This window comes from Anopheles maculipalpis, chromosome 3RL, assembly GCF_943734695.1.
Source record: "Anopheles maculipalpis chromosome 3RL, idAnoMacuDA_375_x, whole genome shotgun sequence".
Lineage (NCBI taxonomy): Eukaryota > Metazoa > Arthropoda > Insecta > Diptera > Culicidae > Anopheles > Anopheles maculipalpis.
In genome coordinates, this window is record NC_064872.1 from 25627635 (window position 1) to 25646573 (window position 18939).

The following is an 18939-nucleotide window of genomic DNA, read 5'->3' on the forward strand; positions in this document are numbered from 1 at the left end:
ATTGGTCGAAAATGTAGCTTTACTTTGAATTAAAACTGCATTTTTCCACCTCACGAGCTCTAATTTTAACCTTAAGATGTTACCACCTATCTTCGGTCGACCGACGATAGATTATAACGGACGATGTGACCCTTAACCCTGGAAACTTATTCATGGGAAGATTTTTCCCCAGGATATACGATATATTTTAGTTGGTATGCCACATATTCAATTGCTAATTTTGAATCACTTTTCATGTGCTATTTAGTGTGTTTTTAGTGATCTTTTTAAGGAATAACGGATATTGCATTAATCAAACGATTTTAACTAAACTAAAAAAACATTATTGCAATGTTTTGACATTAAACATTATTGCAATTGAAATCTTACAATCCAGCACACAAATAATTCTAGGGAGATGAAGATCTCCCTTAAGTCTTTTACCTCAAAATTGGCTATTTTTTCAGTAAGTTTTTCAGTTTTCTTACCTTCTACGAGATGTAGCCATCAAAATAGCAATTTGATTTTTTTATTTATTTTTTTATAATTAATAATGACGGCGGTCCAGTGCCGTATTGTCCAGTTTGATTTTTTTTAGATAAAAATTTTAAATTTTATGTTAAAAGATTGCGCCTAAACCAGTTGACAAATTGAATAAAGTTCAATAAGCGGCGGCCCGGTGGTGTAGGAATGGTCCCATCCAAACCGTTCCCACGTATTGAGGACTGACTATCCAACTACGTGGTATCAACAAGTCTAGTAAGCCATTGGATAGCCAGCGTGACCTAGAAGGTCCATTAAGTCAAAAAGAAGGAGAACAAGTTAAGAAAGTCTTCGCCTTGAGAGCTTGCGATGTTGGCCAGGTAGACGCCTAAATGTATGCAATATGTTCATTTTATATATTTCAATTTGGTTTAAATCCCATATGGTCTTCCAATCTAAATCCAATATGGTCCTTTGGCATGACAAGTATTAGACCGGATTGCATATTACCAGGAGCTAAGTGCGTATTAAAAATACAAACAAAAGGAATAAATTGTATTCTGTTAAATACAGCTTATTTTGAATCCTAAAGCTTCACATAAAATCGCCCATTCCCAACCCAAATATGTCGTGTGTTTCGCCCTTTTGCGTCTAAAAACAAAACGTGTCTACAAACGCGACCCAAACACAAAATCGATCGGTCTCCGCTAAAAAAAAAAAACCCGTACCTAAGCTAAAGCACGTAATCCTTCGCCCCAAAGCCCAAAAACGCTACCCCCCCCCCCCCCCCCCGGCGATAAATCTGCGCAGCTTGTTTTTAGTTCACGCAAATGTATCGTATTAAAATTAGAGCTCGTAATTCGTACCACCATCCGACACAGGGAAAACAGCAGCAGTAACATTGCCGTTTTCTTCGCTAATGAGGTCCAGCACGAAATCACCCAGCCCAGTAGTGAGTAGTGAGCGCGGTGCGGTGCGGTGGTGTGGCCGGCATGCGAAAAACTTTGCTTGTGTCCTTCGGTGAAGGAAAATTGTTTTCAAAAACCATCCGTCACCGGAACCTTGCCTGCCCGGGGTGGGTTTTGCTTGCCAGCAGTGAGTTTTCTTTTTCACCATTCGATATATTTACTTGGCTCGATTCTGTGGCTCGTCAGCAACATTGACAACATAATTAGAAATGTTTCCTTTTCGAAGCTAGCACCGAAGCGGGCTGGAACACAATCGCGTCTAAGCCTGCACAACAAGTGAAGGTGTGTACACAGGTTTGCTGCAACAATTCGGCAACAGTTTGGCCTTGCTTTTGGTGGCTTGAGTTTTGATGGTTCAATGGCAGGCAATCGGTGTAATGGAACACCATACACCATACATCGGACAGAAAGCGTGGACGAAAACGAACACAAAACGATAGCAAAGCCCCGTGCTGTGTTTGTTGCCCGGTGGGTGTTGCAAGAAAAAAAGGGTCTGTAACAAGTTGCTTCTGCACGTGACGATTGAGTTTCGTCTTCTGTATGCGGCAATGGACGCGCGAAAGCGAAAAAAGGCTAGTAGTTTGTCTGGTGCAACATAAGAAATGAGAATTATGATAAATAACCACACAGAAACAGTCTATGTCGCGACAAGAACAGGAAACAAGACATATGCAGACGAAAAATAAATAATGGCAATGAAAAGTGGCATTCAGATATTTTTTAAAGCAAACAATATACACATTATTAGCAGTAAGTCACATATTTTAAGTGAAAAATTCAACTGCCAAGGACTTGCTTAGTCATTGGTAAAGAAAAAAACCTCAACTCGTTCTCGAGGAGTAAAAGTGCCTGAAAGTATGCAAAACGGACGTCACAAAAAAATCGCTTTCAGGCCATCATAAACGCGTTTTTCTTTTTTTTATCACGGTGTGCACGCCTGAAGGTATGCAATCTATTTTATAAATCGTCCACTCACCCGAACGACAATGGGATATTTGAATGACCCGTAGGAAAAAAAAACAAAAAACACATTTAAATGGTCCCGCTAGCGAACCCTTTCGGGCAGACAAAAGGGAATCATAAAACGACAGATAGCATACTTTGAGTTTACTCCAGTGAAATCAAGTGCCGTTTTGAAACTGTTCGTATATCATTGTTATCGAAATTATTAAGGTTGAAGTAAAAATTGTGAAGAATAAAAGGAGAAAAACCCGGTCTTTCATTCGGTTTCTTCAAGGAGCTATCAACGAGGTGAAGTAATTTCATATAAAAATGCCTAAATGCATATTGCCCTCAGTTAGGGTAATCAATAGCTTGATCTGAACGTCAAGTGGGTAGTTAAGTTTCACGAAGTCTGGTGTTAAGATTATTTGTCAAAAAGAATTTTTATTCATGTCTTCGTGGCCCCTTATAAGAAATTTAAAAATATGGGAGCAAAACGATTTCAAATAAAATGCTATGAGTAGATAATTTCAAAATGTATTTTATAAGGTTGTCCCTATATCGGTTGAACGAATTGAATAATGCTCAACAAGTCTTGTGAGGGGCTTGCAATATTTTACGTGTAATGCGCCTAAATGTATGCAATTTACTCATATCTTTTCTTTCCGTCTTTACGTTGAGAGCTCGTTACGCGCTTTACGTATAGTGCGCCTAAATGTATGCAAATTACTCATTTCTAGTCTTAAGTCTTATATTCAGTATTTTTTTGTCGAAAAGAACCTTATTTCTACTTTTCGAAGCCTCTAAAATCTTGCTCTAAAATTGGGAAGCGCAACAATCCCTGATAAAAGCGCCCAAATCTATGCAAACTGCAAGTCTGTCTTCTAATTGAAGGCTCAATCCTTCCTAGGCCGATTGGAGTACTCTCAAAGCTGAAATTAAGCAAATAACTTGTCAAAACACAACCAGAATTATTAAAACTACTCTCCAAAGTCTCCACCTAAAGTTGCTCCAAGTGGCTAAACCTCTTTCGAGTAGAAAACGCTGGCAGCAAACCGAGCAGCGCTGAAGCGTTCCTTCTGCTTCACCCATCCCATCCCATGTGCTGCGCTCTGATCACGTAACTCTTCAGCTCACCCTCGAGGGCTGAAGGAAAGCTTTAACCAAAGCCCAAAGAACACACACACACAAACACAGTCATAGTACAAGAGGGGGTAACAAAATAAGCAGCAAAAAACATAACATTGCCTTCTAGCAGCATTCTTCCTACCACCGGCGGTTTCCTTTCCCCCAAGCCCGCGACGGTGACCGTGGCCACATACGCCGAAAATCGATCGATAAAGATTATAGTAGTTTGTCGTTCGTGGCAGCAGCTTAGCCATTTTCCTGTATTTGTGTGTGAAACTTACATATTTCGCATTAAGACAATAAGTTTCATTGTTGCCAAGTTTTTCGACCGTAGTAGCAGGCCGTTCGGATCTGATGGGTTACTTACGATACTGCCTTAATAATGGCTTGATAGGGAGGTGTTATCAAGGCTGCCGTACGGAGAAATCGATGTAAAAATCGGAATTTGCAAAACAATCGTAAAATCCAATCTCAAATACGCACACACGATTAATCAATTCACGTTATTGGTGCTCCACACACGCACGCACGATTCATCGCACCATATTCACCCTTGAGTGCACTATATATTGATCGCGCCATCGCCCGACTTATCATCGCCAATGTTAATCTCTAGTGCAAACTGCAAGATATCGTACCACAAGCACATGGATACGGTATGATTGTTGACCGCTTTTCCCTATCGCCTAGCGCGAAGCATTCGAACCGGGTCTCCGTCTGTCGGTCGGCAAATGATGGGACAAGCTGACGACACGGTAAAAATCACGTACCAATCACGCCCGATTGATGGGATTTCGCTGTTGTTGTGTCCTCCTTCACCATCAAAGCGCACCACCGTGGCCTAATTGTCGCTCAAACACGTCCATCCCCATCAAGGAATGGGAGGAAGAAAAAAAAAACGATCAAACACACTTCTTCTGAGGACCATATCGGGCAAAAGGTGATGGACAATCGATAGCGTCCTCGACCCTTGTGCCGTCGGGTTTGGACCTTGTGAGGGGGGGGGGGGGGGGGGGGTGGGGGTTGAAACACACTTGCACCGTTCTGACTTTCTTTGTTGCCGGGAAATCATTCACTCACCGTAGTTAAAATGGGATTGCGTGAGGGGAACAACAACGACTATCGGATGGGATATCTGGATACACCGTGTAGAACTTGCAACTGGAGCCCGCAAATTTTAAGGTTCTTTACAGCAGAAAATAGTCCGGGGCAGGGGCTCGCTGTTGCCTAATGCACACCAGCCACCAGGCACCAGGGGTGTCGGGAGGGAGAAAAACTCCGCACGGATTTCCCGTCCGTAGCGCGGTGACTACCACGTTACGCGCTGTCTCGATACGAACTGAAAGAGGCGTTTTATCGGTGCCCGTACCCGAACTACCACGACCGAGAGGACATTATCCTTCGTCCGTTTGTTATGAATTCGCGTAGGGAAGAGACACACGCGCTCGGGCACGGTTCGGATGCGGTTGCGCAGTGGCGTAGTCGTGTGGATGGCCCGAAATGCCGGATCGCTGCCACACCACATGCGCGCCTAGTAACTGACCAAATTTTGTGCTCGTTGGGGACAAACCGCAGATTGTGCAGTGTACAACAGCGCGCGCGGACAGTGTAATTAAAGTGCCCGTTTTGCGATACCAAATGTGTCCCTGTGGGAATTTAATTTGCGTTGACACAAAACACGTGACTGCCAAGCTCTCTGCGGTGGTCTGGGTGCCTGGTAGAATGGAACAAAAAATCTTGCAGCATCGTTTTGTGAATGAGAAAAGTGATAATATATGCGACGTGATTTGTTTAGTTTTGATTGTCGTTGCATTGGGAGATTTAAGGGTGGTCAGCAAATTTCGTCGTGCTGCCTGAAACCGTGCCTCTGCTGTGTATAATTTTGTTTATAGTTCGAAATTCCCTTTAGTGCGAACATTTTGTTTTTTTTCACTGAAGGTCGTATCACTTAAAAACTTAACTTATATCTGAGCGTTTGTTAAACAACGGCGCAAGTCGTCTTCCATTCCTTCCGTCATTTCCCTCGGCGACGTCTCAGCAGTTCATAGTAACGATATTTGTTCCCTTTTTGCAGAGTATTTCGCTGGTAACTTCTCTGTCCCATCGAATGGGCAGTCGCCTCCTCCTATGCACAGTTAGCTTACACACTTTGGAGAACTCGCACACTTTCCATTCCTCTTTAATCACGTTCGATGTAGTTCGTCTTGCAATTGACAAGCTTAAACTTCCTCCTTTTAAGCTCCTGATCCAGTTGACATCCCTGCTGTAATCGTGCTGTTAAATAACAGTTTGTCCAACTGTTGGTGAAGTTATTCCGTTTATCTTTAGCTGCGTCCGTCTTCCCTTTTTGGTTTGGAAAGAAGCTTGGCTTGTTCCTATCCTCAAAAAGGGAAAACCTTCCGTTTCCTCAAACTACCGAAGTATCTCACGTTTGTGTGCATTTGCCAAAGTGGTTGAATATGTTATTTACTCCCCTATCGATAGCTTTACCCGACGTCGCATTATCCCGATTTTGTTCCTCGTCAATTTACTTCTCTTGTGTCTGCTCAACCTGAAAGGGTCTCCCGAATTGATGCTATTTTTGCGGACTTTAAATCTGCGTTTGATCTTTGTAGCTCAAGCTTGCCTTTTTAAGAAATTATCACACCTAGAAATCAATAGCATTATTGTTTCTTGGTTGCGCTCTTTTCTGATGTTTACCGTACGTATCGAGTGAAAATAATTGCTAATCTTTCCGTTCCCTTCCGTTCCGTGTCTCGTGATTTCGTCGGTTGTAGATTCGCGGCATCCTAGACCTTATTTTGTCTTGGAATTCCTTAACCCTCTGTCCTCATAAGTGTTAAGTCATCAAGTGTACTCGTTCACGTTCTCCTCTGTCCTATCCGTATGTACTAGATCAAGTCCTAGTTAAGTGTGTTTCAATAGTTAAGAATTTAGGTGTATAGCTAGCCAGTGGTCTCATCTTTACGCCTCACACTGACTCCATTGATTCTAGAGCCTGAAAAACCCTTGATACTATAAGACGTACAGCCCGTGATTTCTCCAATCCCTAGTTGTTGAAAGCTCTCTTCTGTTCTTTGCTGGAATATTGGTCTGTTATCTGGTGACCCTCGGCTCGTGTCCATATTGATCACGTCGAACGAGTGCAGAAGTCGTTCAACAGGTTTGCTGTTCACCAAGTCCTTGGTGGACCCTCTTTCACTTTGCCTGATTATCGATCTAGGTGTCAACTGATTGGACTCGCCGCCTCCATTCGCAGGTCCTTTTACTTGACCCAGGCTCCGTCACTACTCTGCTCGATCCCTTTTTAAGTTCCCAACCCTTCCCTAGACGTCGTTCCTCAGTTGGTCGCAATGATCCTCTGCTCTGTGCTTCGTCCTCTTGCAACTGCTTGTCTCACATGTTTGATTTTCATCTTGCTCCTCCTGTTTTCACCTCGCTAACAATTCACCGCACTTCATCTGCAACCGAGGATGCCCGGGAAAAGGCAAATAACCTTGAGGAAATGCCTTGTTACAATTTTGTATATTTTTTTGTTAATAACATAGTCACCACAGGTGGTGCTGACAATATTGCCGAGAGCCCATCATCCTCAAATATAAATTTAAAAAATCTAATCTCATGAACATTTTGCTGGGTTCGATGGATGGATGATTTATTTATTAATTTAAATTATTTTGTCTGTCGCTTGGCTTACACAATTTGTTCTTATTAACTAAGGAATATGAGGCAAAACACAGTAGAAAGTTTATAAAGCACTTGGATCATTAAAGTGAGTCCTCGTTAAGGGCGAGGACTCGCGAGGCTGAGAAATAATGCGGGACACAGAGACATCCTGCATTAGTCGAACAGGTTATACGAGTTATTGAAGTTCGAGAGCGCTTTGATAAAAGGTTCGCTTGGATCACGGATCACGTAGATCGCGTGATGGGGATAGCTGATTACAGGGAAAGGAGGCTTGCTGTAAAGCATGACTGGAAGTGGGAATGTGGAGTATCCATTGAGGCTAGCCTAAGAAGCCGACAGCAAACAGCGGTATGATGGGAGAGCCATTTGATCGCCTGCAAGGAACGAATAATGGCAAGAAAAACAAGTCTTTCAGGCAGAGTAGGTCTGAGTTCTCTGAGTTGGGAGGAAAGTCGGACTATGAGACCTAAGGATTTGTTGGACTAAGCAATAACAAGGTCAACATGTACACTAAAAGTGAGAGTCTCATTCGCCTCTATGCAGTCTCACTCTCAAGGCTTTTATGGAGGTTAGTCGACTAATGACCGTGTCATGGAGGGTGTAGCTGCACGGAACTTTACGACCAGTCGAAGATCGCTCTTAAAATCCTTGTACACAACATCGATTTGGCGGCCGTAAACCATATTTGTAAAGGCAGAGGATAACAGACACGCAAGTTGGAACCTACGGAGCGATCACCGTTTTTAGATAAATTCTTTGCCTACCATTTGAATACACCTTTTCCCTAGTGGGTTCGGTAGATAACTTTGTTGCCATTCTGCCTTTCTGCTAGTAGGTGTGGTGTGGATGGCCACCGGAACTTAGGAAAGGCTCCGAAGCTTCCAGCCCCATAGATACCATACATACCCAGGATGTTGCGCATCCCGAATGGAAAAGCCCCCTTTTTCCTAGAATAACCAGGCGGCGAGTGGAGAAATCGGGGTGCGGTACTCCACAGAACGATGTAGAACTCTCCAATCGGATTAAAACTGACCGAGTTATCGCCGATTTTGCACGGGCTAATGTGGTCCAAGAAACTTCCGGAAAACTCCGCCAGCAGCATTTCCGTCCAAAATCTCCCATAACTCGCTCATTTTTGGTCCGATCGGGGCTTTCCACATAGCGTTGAATGCGTCTTTAGACCGCATATTTTTTTGTCCAACACCTCACTACGATCCCTCCACACATTCTGCCTGGAATAACCCTGCAAGTTATTCCACAAAAACCCTTTTTTCGCAGCTTTTTCACAATAACTTGGTGAAGTGATCGGGGTGGGACGTTTAACAAAAAGATGTGGGGTCCAAAGAAGCATCCAATGGTATGCCAAACGTCCCGATCGAACCAGGAATGTCCGAGATATCGTTGATTTTCCCTCTTAGTTTCGCTTAATATTCATAAACACATTGAGGAGGTCTTTTTAAAAGATAGTTTTTAAACATGTTAGCAATCGCAGAACATAACATTGAAAAGCGCATTTAAATGGAACGGAAATATATTTTTCATGATAGAAAGAAATTATTTTATGTTTCTTTTTTAAGCTTGGATTTGTTGCATCGAAATTTTCCTCGGCGTACACTACACTACGATCTAATTTCCTACCATGAACGGCTGGTAGTAACAGGAGAGTATGCATTCGAGGAGGTAACTTGTATCGTACCTAAAACTTTCAATTTCAAATTTAAATTCACAAGTAAATTTAAATTTCCAAATTAAAATGAAATATTTGCATTCTTAACTAAAAATTTCCAATTCAAATATATTTAATCCCTCCGATGAGAAAAAATAATTCGATATCATTCAGCACAAATTTTGCAACAAAATTTGATTTCGAGTAACAGGAGAACATACCAGTCAGGAGGTAGCATTTTGCCGAAAAAACATCGAATTTCACTCAGCTGGTCGCAAAAAACACCGCCAAGTTGCATACTCTGCGGCGCTTGGAAAATGCTGTGAATTTATAGCTCGGTAAAGCTTTTTCGTATCTGTAAAGCAAATTGCATACTGGTAGGCGCCAAGAGGTTCTTTTCAAAAGCTTTTGATATATTTAAAAAAAACTTTGAAAGTTTGCAGCAGGATACCAGTTACCTCCTTGAATGCATGCTCTCTTGTTACTACCAGTCGCTCCTGGTAGGAAATTGGCTCGAAAAGAAGCAAACTTTGTTGCAGCAAAATTTGAACACAGGTAACAGGAGAGCATACCAGGCTAGGAGGTAGCGAATTAAAAAGTGAACATAAAATAAATTTCTTTCCGTCATGAAAATATATTTTTCCGTTCCAATTACGTGGGGTTTTCAATTTTATTTGATGCATTATTATTTTTATATCTTTCTTTAAATATCGTTTACAAAGATCACCACAACGTGTATTTTAACGTTAAAGTCGGATTTTTTTGTGACAACCTTTTTCATTATTCGACTCGTTTTTTTCTATCGTATTACAACAAATCCGATAAAACAAAAAATAAATAGGTTAGCAAAAGATGATGTTCTATTACGTGGTAGAGAATAATAAAACTCATATTTTGAACATTTTGTGTGAGTTTCACACAAACTATGAACAGCTTTCTTATCATCCCATCAAAGTTTTTAAACTAAATTATATTTTTTTACAGTATTTTCAGCCTCAAAGTTGACGGCTTCACGCGGCCATTTCACTATTCCTCCTCGAACGTACCAACTCGTACTACTAACATGGAGTTTTCCGCTAAATTATCTAGCTTGGCATTGAACAGTATGTCCGAAATTAGCTTCTGTGCAATCGTCCTTTGCCGCTGGCTTAACGTTTCCATCTCCAGCGCCGTATAGGTTGCATAGGCTGCCGTTTTTGTGGGAATGTTTGCCATATTGAAACTACTCGTAAGCTGATCTCTGCAGACATTATTGCTATGTTTTGTCTCATCGACATCAGACGAGCTCGCGGGTGCAGGAACATTCACTTGCTCTATGACCGTTTCTTCTAGTACCTCGATTATATCATAATCCTGATCGTGTTCATTTTGCACTAAGTTCCTATGGTCACGGGGATGTATCTGAAACGCAAAAAAAAAGGTTTTTTTAAATGCTTTTTTCGGAACTTTGTTTCTAATTTTCCAACTTACCTGTAATTTTCCAATTTGGTGTACGTTGCCACCATCATCGATGGAACCATGCTCTTGCAGTTGTGAATTCGTATCCATGAGCTGTAAGGTAGAGAACTGTTTCTTTCATACGTTCCTCGCCTTTACCCTTGCCATCTTGTCTTACCTCTAGTTTTATAGGCTCTGTTAGTTTTGCATTTTGTACGGATTGCAGTTCAACCAGAGCATCGTCATCCTTATAGTCCTTATAGTCATACTCTTCGTCCGATTCGTTGCTCGATATTAATTCTTTCACACTATGCTGCTCACCACCGGTGTTGTACATTTTCTCAATGTAGTCCTCCTCTTTGTGGTCGTTATCGTTTGCGTTATCTTCCTTCACGAACACGTCGGAATGTTTGGCACGAAGATGTCTGGCTAAACTGGAGGTTGTGTATTGATAGGATATGCTTGTATCACAGTGCTGACAGCGTGCCCTTTTCCCAGGTTCCTTCACGTAATGGTTCCATATGCGTGGACCCAACACGATTAGCTGAATGCGTACCAAGAAGAACAATTTTAATATTAATACGGAAGACCAATTATTTTTTTGTTTGAGCTACTTACCTTTGCTACCACTTGATCCTGTAAATCGGGATGTTTCCTATGGATGTGCCGTCTCAAATTGGTAAACGTTGATTTTTCCAACGACATCAACTGGCCGCACATTAAACATTGCGCTTTCTCACCCGTGGGTTGCTTTTTAAAGTACAACCACAGATTCGATCGCCGCGCAGGCATGTCCTAGAAAAGTACGTTGAATTGGAAATCGAAGCAATTTGGTTTGGTTCAGCTGATTCCGGATCGGAACAGCTCGTTCTTTCGGTACCGCGGTCCAAGTGAAAAACGGGTTGGTTTCAGAAACCGGCAACACGAACTGATGCTAGTACGAATAGAAAAAAAGCATGTGCAATGTAAATCTACTGCATGCAAGAAGTTAACTAAAATTAAATAAATATGTGCAAACCCTTGCTAAGTTCGTATTGTTTATGCTTACAGCAGTACGCTAGCAAGAACGCTAATGAAATTCATAGCTTTTTCATGGCTTTTAATGATACTTTCAACCAACACCTTAAAATAAATATTACCTTCTACAGTTCTGAATTCTTTTTTTGATAAGAAAACCGCAAAACAACTATATTTAATAATTTTTGAGTACAAAATAGCCAGGAAACCGCTCAATTGTTTACTGTTGATTTGTTGCTTTCTTCTAGTTCTTCATACATGTCAAACATCTCTTCAATTGCCTTGTTTGACATTTCGCTGCGCGCAAGGTGGTTACAAGGTGGATGCTAGTACGAAAATAAAAAATGAATATTCATACCAATAAGGCATCGAAAATTATGTGATAAATTTTACTTAAATTAGTAATTATTTTATTGTTATTAATTACCTTTTAATTATCTTATATTCTTATGTGCAGCTCTCTCACACACGTACGAACTACAAGTTCCCTGAAGCATGGTAAACTTTCGCCAGAATCATCGAGTGTTCGGTCAAATTATCTAGCTTAGCATTAAACAGTACATCCGCTATCAGCTTTTCTGCTATGATTCTCTGCCGGGCCTGAACACTGTCGAGCTCGAGTGCGATGCTTGTCGCATATGCTGCCGTTTTAACGTCAATGTTTTGAACTCCGTAAAGACAGTTTTGCGAAACATTCCCGCTGCTGGGCATTAGTTGGCTTTGTGTCCTCGTGTCATGGTGGCTAGTATCGATTGGAGTTTCCTGTGGTGCTTGATCTGTTTCTTGATTTGGCTCGGTGTACGAACCTTCCAGTATCTGGCTATTCGTTTCAATACTTTCAATATCCTGGAGGAAGAAAGTAGACGTTTAAGATCGATTCTTAATTGTGATTCGTCGTGCTGTTATCTTACAACATTCTGATATGAATCTGAATCATGAACAAACTCTTCAATCACTTCTTGGTCATCCTCCAGTAGTGTACCGTCAGGATCGGAAAGTTCGTACTGGAACGAGTTTTGTAGCGGATATTAATATGTACCTTACTCGTTGCAAAGCTCATTATCAACTTACTTCAATTTTCACCGAATCCGACCCTTCATCATGTGCTATCAATTCGATACCATTGAGACTCGATTCCATATCAAGCTCTTCCGATTCTTGCAACGAAGCAGACGCTTTGAACGTTTCCTTAATCTCATCGTCCATTGACTGTGGTGGGAGAAACGTTCGGTTCCCGTCCGGGTGAATGTACTCTAGCTGATGATTATCCAACTGTATCAGCGGATGTTTCGCCTTCATGTGCCGTATCAAATTGCTGACAACATTGTTCGGGCAGCTCAGCTGTGTTTGGCAGTAAGTACATTTAGCTTTGCCACCCGATTCTTTCTGAAAATGGTTCCACACGTAATGTTCTTGCTGTTGCATCGCTTTCTAGCAAAAATGGAGAAACAACAGCAAATATATTTAAACGTCTCGCATTGTTTTGATTAAGCAAAGAATACTTACAATACTTTTCTCCTCATTTTTCATCACATTCGCGTGAAACCTCCGGAGGTGACGAGACAGATTGGAGAAGGTTGATTTTTCGTAGCTAATTATTTGTCCGCAGTACAGGCATTTTCCTTTCTTCGCTTCCACATCGTTGGTGAAGTACATCCACACCATGGCATTCGCTCGCATACGGTTCGGCATGCTCGGAGTGTAAGAAAAATCTGTAAAATACAGAAAGCTTATTATTCAACAGCATTTGTTTGTGGTATTTTATTTTTAAATTTTGGATCGCATTCGTTCCTATACGCCGCGCTGTGCATCAACCCATCCGTGGATGATCCGCTCCTAGGTGGAACGGATTACAATCACTCTTGCATTGGTGGTGTGCAGGTATGGAAGTCCACCAAAACGAACGCTCCGGATGAAGGTAACCGTTGCTTCAAAGTCGTGGTTATAATGTTCCAACACCCGAGATTCCATCCATTAATAAGCAATTTTGAATCGCTTCAAGTTAAAGGTATTGAAAAGTCGAATAATTTGGCCGTACAGACGCACCAAAACGACGCGAAACGCTAGAGTTCGTCGTTGTATCCCACCAAACTGCAAATTTCAAACACATTACTGTGGCTTACCGTGAATGAGCAAAATGATCACACAACACTTTAAAAAGCGAGTCGTTGTAAACCAGGAAAGATTATTTTATGGTAACTTATTTAATGCAAAACTTTGCGGAACTAAAAACCACAACATTCTGCTATTTGTGTTTTGGATGGATGACATTCACCGCGCACAAGGTACTTAGTGATGCGGAGACCGTTTCTGTGGTTGGAAAAATCCAATAAGAATCTTGATTGAGTTCAAATTTCAATCCAGCTTGAGTTTGCTTGTTACGACAGAGTTGAGATCGGTTCATTACATGCGATAGGGGTTTTGCAAGCAAGGAATCGGTCTTCTATCGGTTTAAAAAAATACATTAAATTATTGTCCTTAAGCTCTTAAGAATTGCTTTAAAAACCAATTAAAAAAAAACAAAATAATTTCAAACCGCAAAATGACGTTCAAATGGTTCTTCCATTTCGCTCCTTTCCTGCAATGTTTACAAACAAATCGGTCAAAGGAAACGTTGTGACGCACGTGCATCGTCTCAAATAGAACATAGAAATGTTTAAATTTACCTTCCAAGTAGAACCGGATGAAGAAATATCATCAACTGAAACAAAAGGTAAGTACTTATTATCCTCCCAAAAAGTGCATAAAGTAAAATCATCCTATTTTAGATGAGGAACCAAAGCCAACAGCCGAACGGAAAGAGAGCAGTTGCGCAGAAAAAGAAAACCCGGTTGTATATCCTTGCGAGGAGCTTACCTTCGATGCTAGCTACGTTTCAAATAAAAGTGCAATTAATCCAGATGTAACCAGCACCTTTCAACCGGCCCCGAACTGTTCGATCGAATATCTGAACCAACTGGCACTGCTGGATGAAACGTTTACCGACGATATAGTGACGGCGGAATCGGACCATTCCGATCTGATTCCGAACCGGTACGAGGGTGGATTGAAAGTATGGGAATGTACGTACGATTTGGGAGAATTTTTAGCCACATCAGAGGAGCGGAAGACGGAACTACAAGGGAGGAAGGTGTTGGATCTTGGATGTGGTGCCGGTATTCTTGGTATCGAGGCGCTACTGCTTGGTTCCAGCTGTGTACACTTTCAGGATTATGTACGTTATTTCTTATACATCGTTTGAACATTAATTTGTGATTTAATTTTTCCCATTTTCTTATTACAGAACAAAGATGTACTAACAAAGCTGACAATGGTAAATTACGACCTGAACTGCCGCACTACGAATGATACGGACAAAGAGGACAGAGAAACTCTCCCACCAACCGGGGAGGTTAAATTCTTTTCCGGTGATTGGGGATGTTTTACGGACCAGTACCAACACAAGTACGACCTAATACTTACCTCCGAGACGATATATTCTACCGATAACTACAGCAAACTGTTGCAACTTTTCGACCGGAAGTTGGAACCGGATGGAGTTGTGTATCCTTTTTTGGTGAATTTACTTTCTTTTTGTTCTCTCTTCGAATGCCGTTTACCGTTCATTTTGTTCGTAGTTTTACTTAACATTCTTGCCTCGCATTAGATATTTAGCGGCCAAAACGTACTACTTCGGTGTTGGCGGTGGTGTCCGGCTGTTCGAGCAAGCGATCGATAAGGATGGACGGTTTCAGCACAAAGTCGTGTGGAGTTGTGAAACCGGTGTAAAACGTGAGATTGTTCGTATCACACGGAAGTAGGCACTCAGCAGAGCATCCCGAAGTTTTAGGACGATGCCCCACACTGGTTTGGTTTCGTCCCACGATATTTTGGATTTTATCATATTTGTCTTTATAGTTAAAAGCATGCAGATGATTCGAAAAAGATGGCGATGAATTCAAAAATATATGGGAAACGGATAAAAAAAACCTAAATGGATAAAATGGGATGAAGACAAAAATATATGGAAAATCGTAAAAAAGTAGGGATTCCCTTTGTTCTCAAGATTTTATAAAAATAGTATGTTAAAAAGAGAGAAAAAAGAAAAGAAATCGCATCTGTTTTTGAAAGATATATTTAAAATATATACTCTACTAATATGTCGTAAATTTAAGTGTATTTTGTTTTGTTTTAAGAAGTAGTACTTTTGTGGTTGCCCTTATCTTTTTTTCTCCTATCCCTTTTGCTGTTTACCGTTTCCGTTTCCCCCTGGTCCTGGTGTTTGCCCCTCCGTCATAAAAGTCATAAAAAGTAGTATAATCTTAACAGATTTAATTAGCTCTCTTGGTATGTTCGTTTTACACTCTCGCTTCGCTCGTACTTTCCGTCTTCTTCCTTTTGTTTTCCTATTAAATGTAGCTTTGTTGTTTAATTCCATCTTGGGATGCTAATGTATACGGTTTTGTTGGATTTTCTATATTCTTTCAAAACAAAACAATTCATTATTTAATTTTTTTAAAACCCATCTCTTTCTGTCATGCCTTTCTGCCTTTTTTTCTTGCGTTATTACCCTTGTGTTTTAATCTTCTTTTGCTGGTGCAGTTTTGGGGGTGGGATTGCACTTGGGGGGTTACATGGGTAGGGTATTTGTTTCCATTTACACACACACACATACATTGATTCGTTTGGATTAGCCAAAAAACAGTTACGGTGAATGTTTACTACTTGGTATTATTTGTTTTGTTATCCATTTGCTAAGTTGCAGTTTGTTTTGTTTCGCTTTTAATTCAGGAGATTCTATTACCCATTTAACACTGATAAGCCTGTGTGGTTTGCACGTATGTGAGTGCATGTGTGTTTTTTTTAAATTCTGCTTGTTGTGTGATATCTAAAGCTGACAAATACTGATTTTTTTAATGAAGCAGGATGACTGTGTGATCTGCACATCCTTTTACAACGGCACACTCACATACGGTACACACATACAAGAACATACATTGCAAACACCTAGCCAGAAGAAGGGTGCGCGTGCACATGGGCAAGTAGCACAAGAACATTTGGGAGCAGAGTGTGCGATCGAGATCGAATCAAGTTATCCAAAGAAATTCGTTATTTTCTGTTAAAAAAAACAAGATTATAAATACTATTTTCACTTTAAAAGAGAAGAAAGAAAACAAAGAGGACTTTAAACGTGCCGGCCTTTTGTTCCAATTCGCAAGAGCACACAAAACCCGAGAGCCAGATCGTCAGCTAAGTTTAGCTTATGCTTGGTATCTTTTGGGAATGTTGTTAACTTTGGTATCGATTTAACTTTACTTCGTTTTTGCTTCTGGCCTGACGGAAGCTGGTTGTAGTTCGGTTCGGTGCGACGGGAGGATTGTGGGAAGAAGAAAAGAAAGTTCTTGGTGAAATTAAAACATCTAAAAGCTAACACATATTCTCTTAATATCTAATTTTGCGTCCGTCCGTCCGTCCGTTCGTCTATGTAGGTTAATTTGTAGGTCTGCGTCATTTTAGCTCCCACCCGATTGCACTTATATTCTCACAACTGCTACATGTACACAAAAACTTGGGATTAATTTTGTCCTAAATTTTCACCGCTCAGCTACACACACACACACATACGTTGCACACACGCGCGCAATAAAACCACATCCAGTTTTGCGAGTGCCTGCGCGTTTGTGTGAGGATAAATACGTTTAGAAAGGCAGTTGAGGTTTTGATTTGTGTTTTGCTTTTGTATTATTCGTTTTGTCTCTACATCCATTTGAAAATACTATCATACGTCCACATTCCTTTTTTTATGAGACGCAGTGGTGCAAAGATGTACGAGCAAAAAGTTTGTAAAGTCGAAAAATTCTTATCTTCCAATAAAACACACACACACAGACACGCGCGCAGGCGGACCATTTGGCGGAATTCCGCACTATTTTATGCTATACTTAAAAAAAAATTAAAAAAAAAAAAACGAGAAGAGATAAATCGGTTCCAAAGAGCTGGGGTATTGAAGCAGCTTCTAAGCTGTTTAATAGCTTAAGAGTAGGCTTGAAGTAGTAGTAGTAGTAGTAGAAGAAGAAGATCGATGCTTCTTCGTTTTTTGTATTGATCAGTCCACAGCTTCGAAAGCTCATTCTTCGCTGCCTCTCATACTGTCCGAAGCGAACCCGTTTTAAGAGAACCTGCTTTTCTTCTTCTTCTGTAATACAAGCGCACACGTTGTGCTGTCTCTGGCCAGATTTCTAGCTCTAAACATCACTACTTCTACTACCTACAGCATGTGGCAGGAAACGAAAATTCGAAAATGATTGAAGTTGAACGGGAGATAATCGAGAGACTTGCCAATGAAACCAAGTTTCCGATTGTAACCCACTTAGCAATATTGACCTGAACCCATCGGATGATTCAACGGTAGAGTTTTGAAGTCTAAATCTGAGAGCTGGATAAGAAAGACGTGCTCTCGTGCTTCATCAGTCTAATCTTGGAAGTATTATAGTATAAAAATGTCGGATACTGAGAGACACCAGAGGAATATCCGCTCAAGGATAGTCATTTCTAAACTTCATAATTTTGCCATATTCTCCTACCACACACTGCTGTGCTGCTGCTGCTAACGCTACTGCTAACCACAAGGATACGCGCCTTCTTTATCTATCAGCAAGTAAACAAAAGCACTTTTTTGTTCACCCATTTTAAGATTTCCATATTGCACATGAAACATAGTGTGTTTTTCAGTTGCTTGCGCTTTTGCCTCTCTTTTTCCTACTTCATCTCTCCTCAATTACCTTACCACGCCTAACGACAATCGTAGAGTTATAGTATCTGGTTTTTCTTTGATGATTTGGTATTTTCTCTTTAGCATATATCGTGCCACCGATCTCCGGATGATCCTTTCTAAAAAAAAGGATTCACACAACTCTCTGCTGCTGCGCACTCTCTGGTAAATTTCTAAATGGTAATTGACACTTACACCACATTAACGCAGCGCGCGTTAGTATGTCTTGTAGACTTCTTGTTTGAAACATGGACACCGAACACGAGAGCATGTGGCTTCATAGTACTGGGAGTGCAGCAAACAAAAGGCGACATCATCAACTATGTACATTAGTCTCCGCGGGAGGGAGAGGCGAGAGAAGAAAACTGTTCATACTGTAGGTTACTCTATTATTCTGCTTACTAAACTATCAAGTAAATACTTTCGATTTTTTTCGCCCTCCTCTCCAAAATCATCGATATCCATATTGCTGGACTCCGGACTATATTCACATTTCGCGATCGGTGATCCTGCTGATCGCTCGATCGCTCGAAAAAGCAGTCCTCTAAAGGTAGACTGAAATAAATATAGAAACGAATGCCCCCGGGGCGTTGTTTTGTGTTTTTTTTTGGGTTGCAACAAGACGCGCGACCTAAGCGACCGATTTTTCCCGCCTCACAACAATTCCTGCTCAGAATCGTTACACGAATCAACGTGTAGAAAGCAAAAAAAAGTAACAAAATATTGTAGAACAAACAAAACAAACCACAAGACTACTGCTGTACACGAGAAAACGGAGTTCTTAAGCGATAAGGATCTGGTAGACGTCACTTTGACACCTGACAAAACTTTTTCTTCTTTAAAGATCCTTCTCCTGGAATCCCTGGGGTGTCTAGGGAAGT

The 18939-nt window shown here is 41.0% G+C and overlaps 3 protein-coding genes across 3 annotated transcripts; 1 reads left to right on the top strand and 2 right to left on the bottom strand.

Annotated features, from left to right (window-relative positions):
- Positions 1-9879: 9879 nt before the first annotated feature.
- LOC126560494 (uncharacterized) lies at positions 9880-11082 on the bottom strand. The gene is made up of 4 exons (XM_050216453.1): positions 10909-11082; positions 10469-10834; positions 10324-10404; positions 9880-10254 (listed from the first exon to the last, which is right to left on the bottom strand). The coding sequence occupies exons 1-4, from the start codon at positions 11080-11082 to the stop codon at positions 9880-9882; spliced, it is 996 nt and encodes a 331-aa protein (XP_050072410.1).
- Positions 11083-11784: 702 nt separating this feature from the next.
- On the bottom strand, positions 11785-13000 carry LOC126565078 (uncharacterized). Its single transcript, XM_050222215.1, has 4 exons — positions 12814-13000; positions 12379-12738; positions 12219-12311; positions 11785-12153 (listed from the first exon to the last, which is right to left on the bottom strand). Exons 1-4 carry the CDS (start codon positions 12997-12999, stop codon positions 11785-11787), a joined length of 1008 nt encoding a protein of 335 aa, XP_050078172.1. The 5' UTR covers position 13000.
- A 959-nt stretch (positions 13001-13959) lies between these two features.
- On the top strand, positions 13960-15107 carry LOC126560495 (histidine protein methyltransferase 1 homolog). The gene is made up of 4 exons (XM_050216454.1): positions 13960-14020; positions 14076-14521; positions 14591-14850; positions 14954-15107. Exons 1-4 carry the CDS (start codon positions 13960-13962, stop codon positions 15105-15107), a joined length of 921 nt encoding a protein of 306 aa, XP_050072411.1.
- The last annotated feature ends 3832 nt before the right edge of the window (positions 15108-18939 follow it).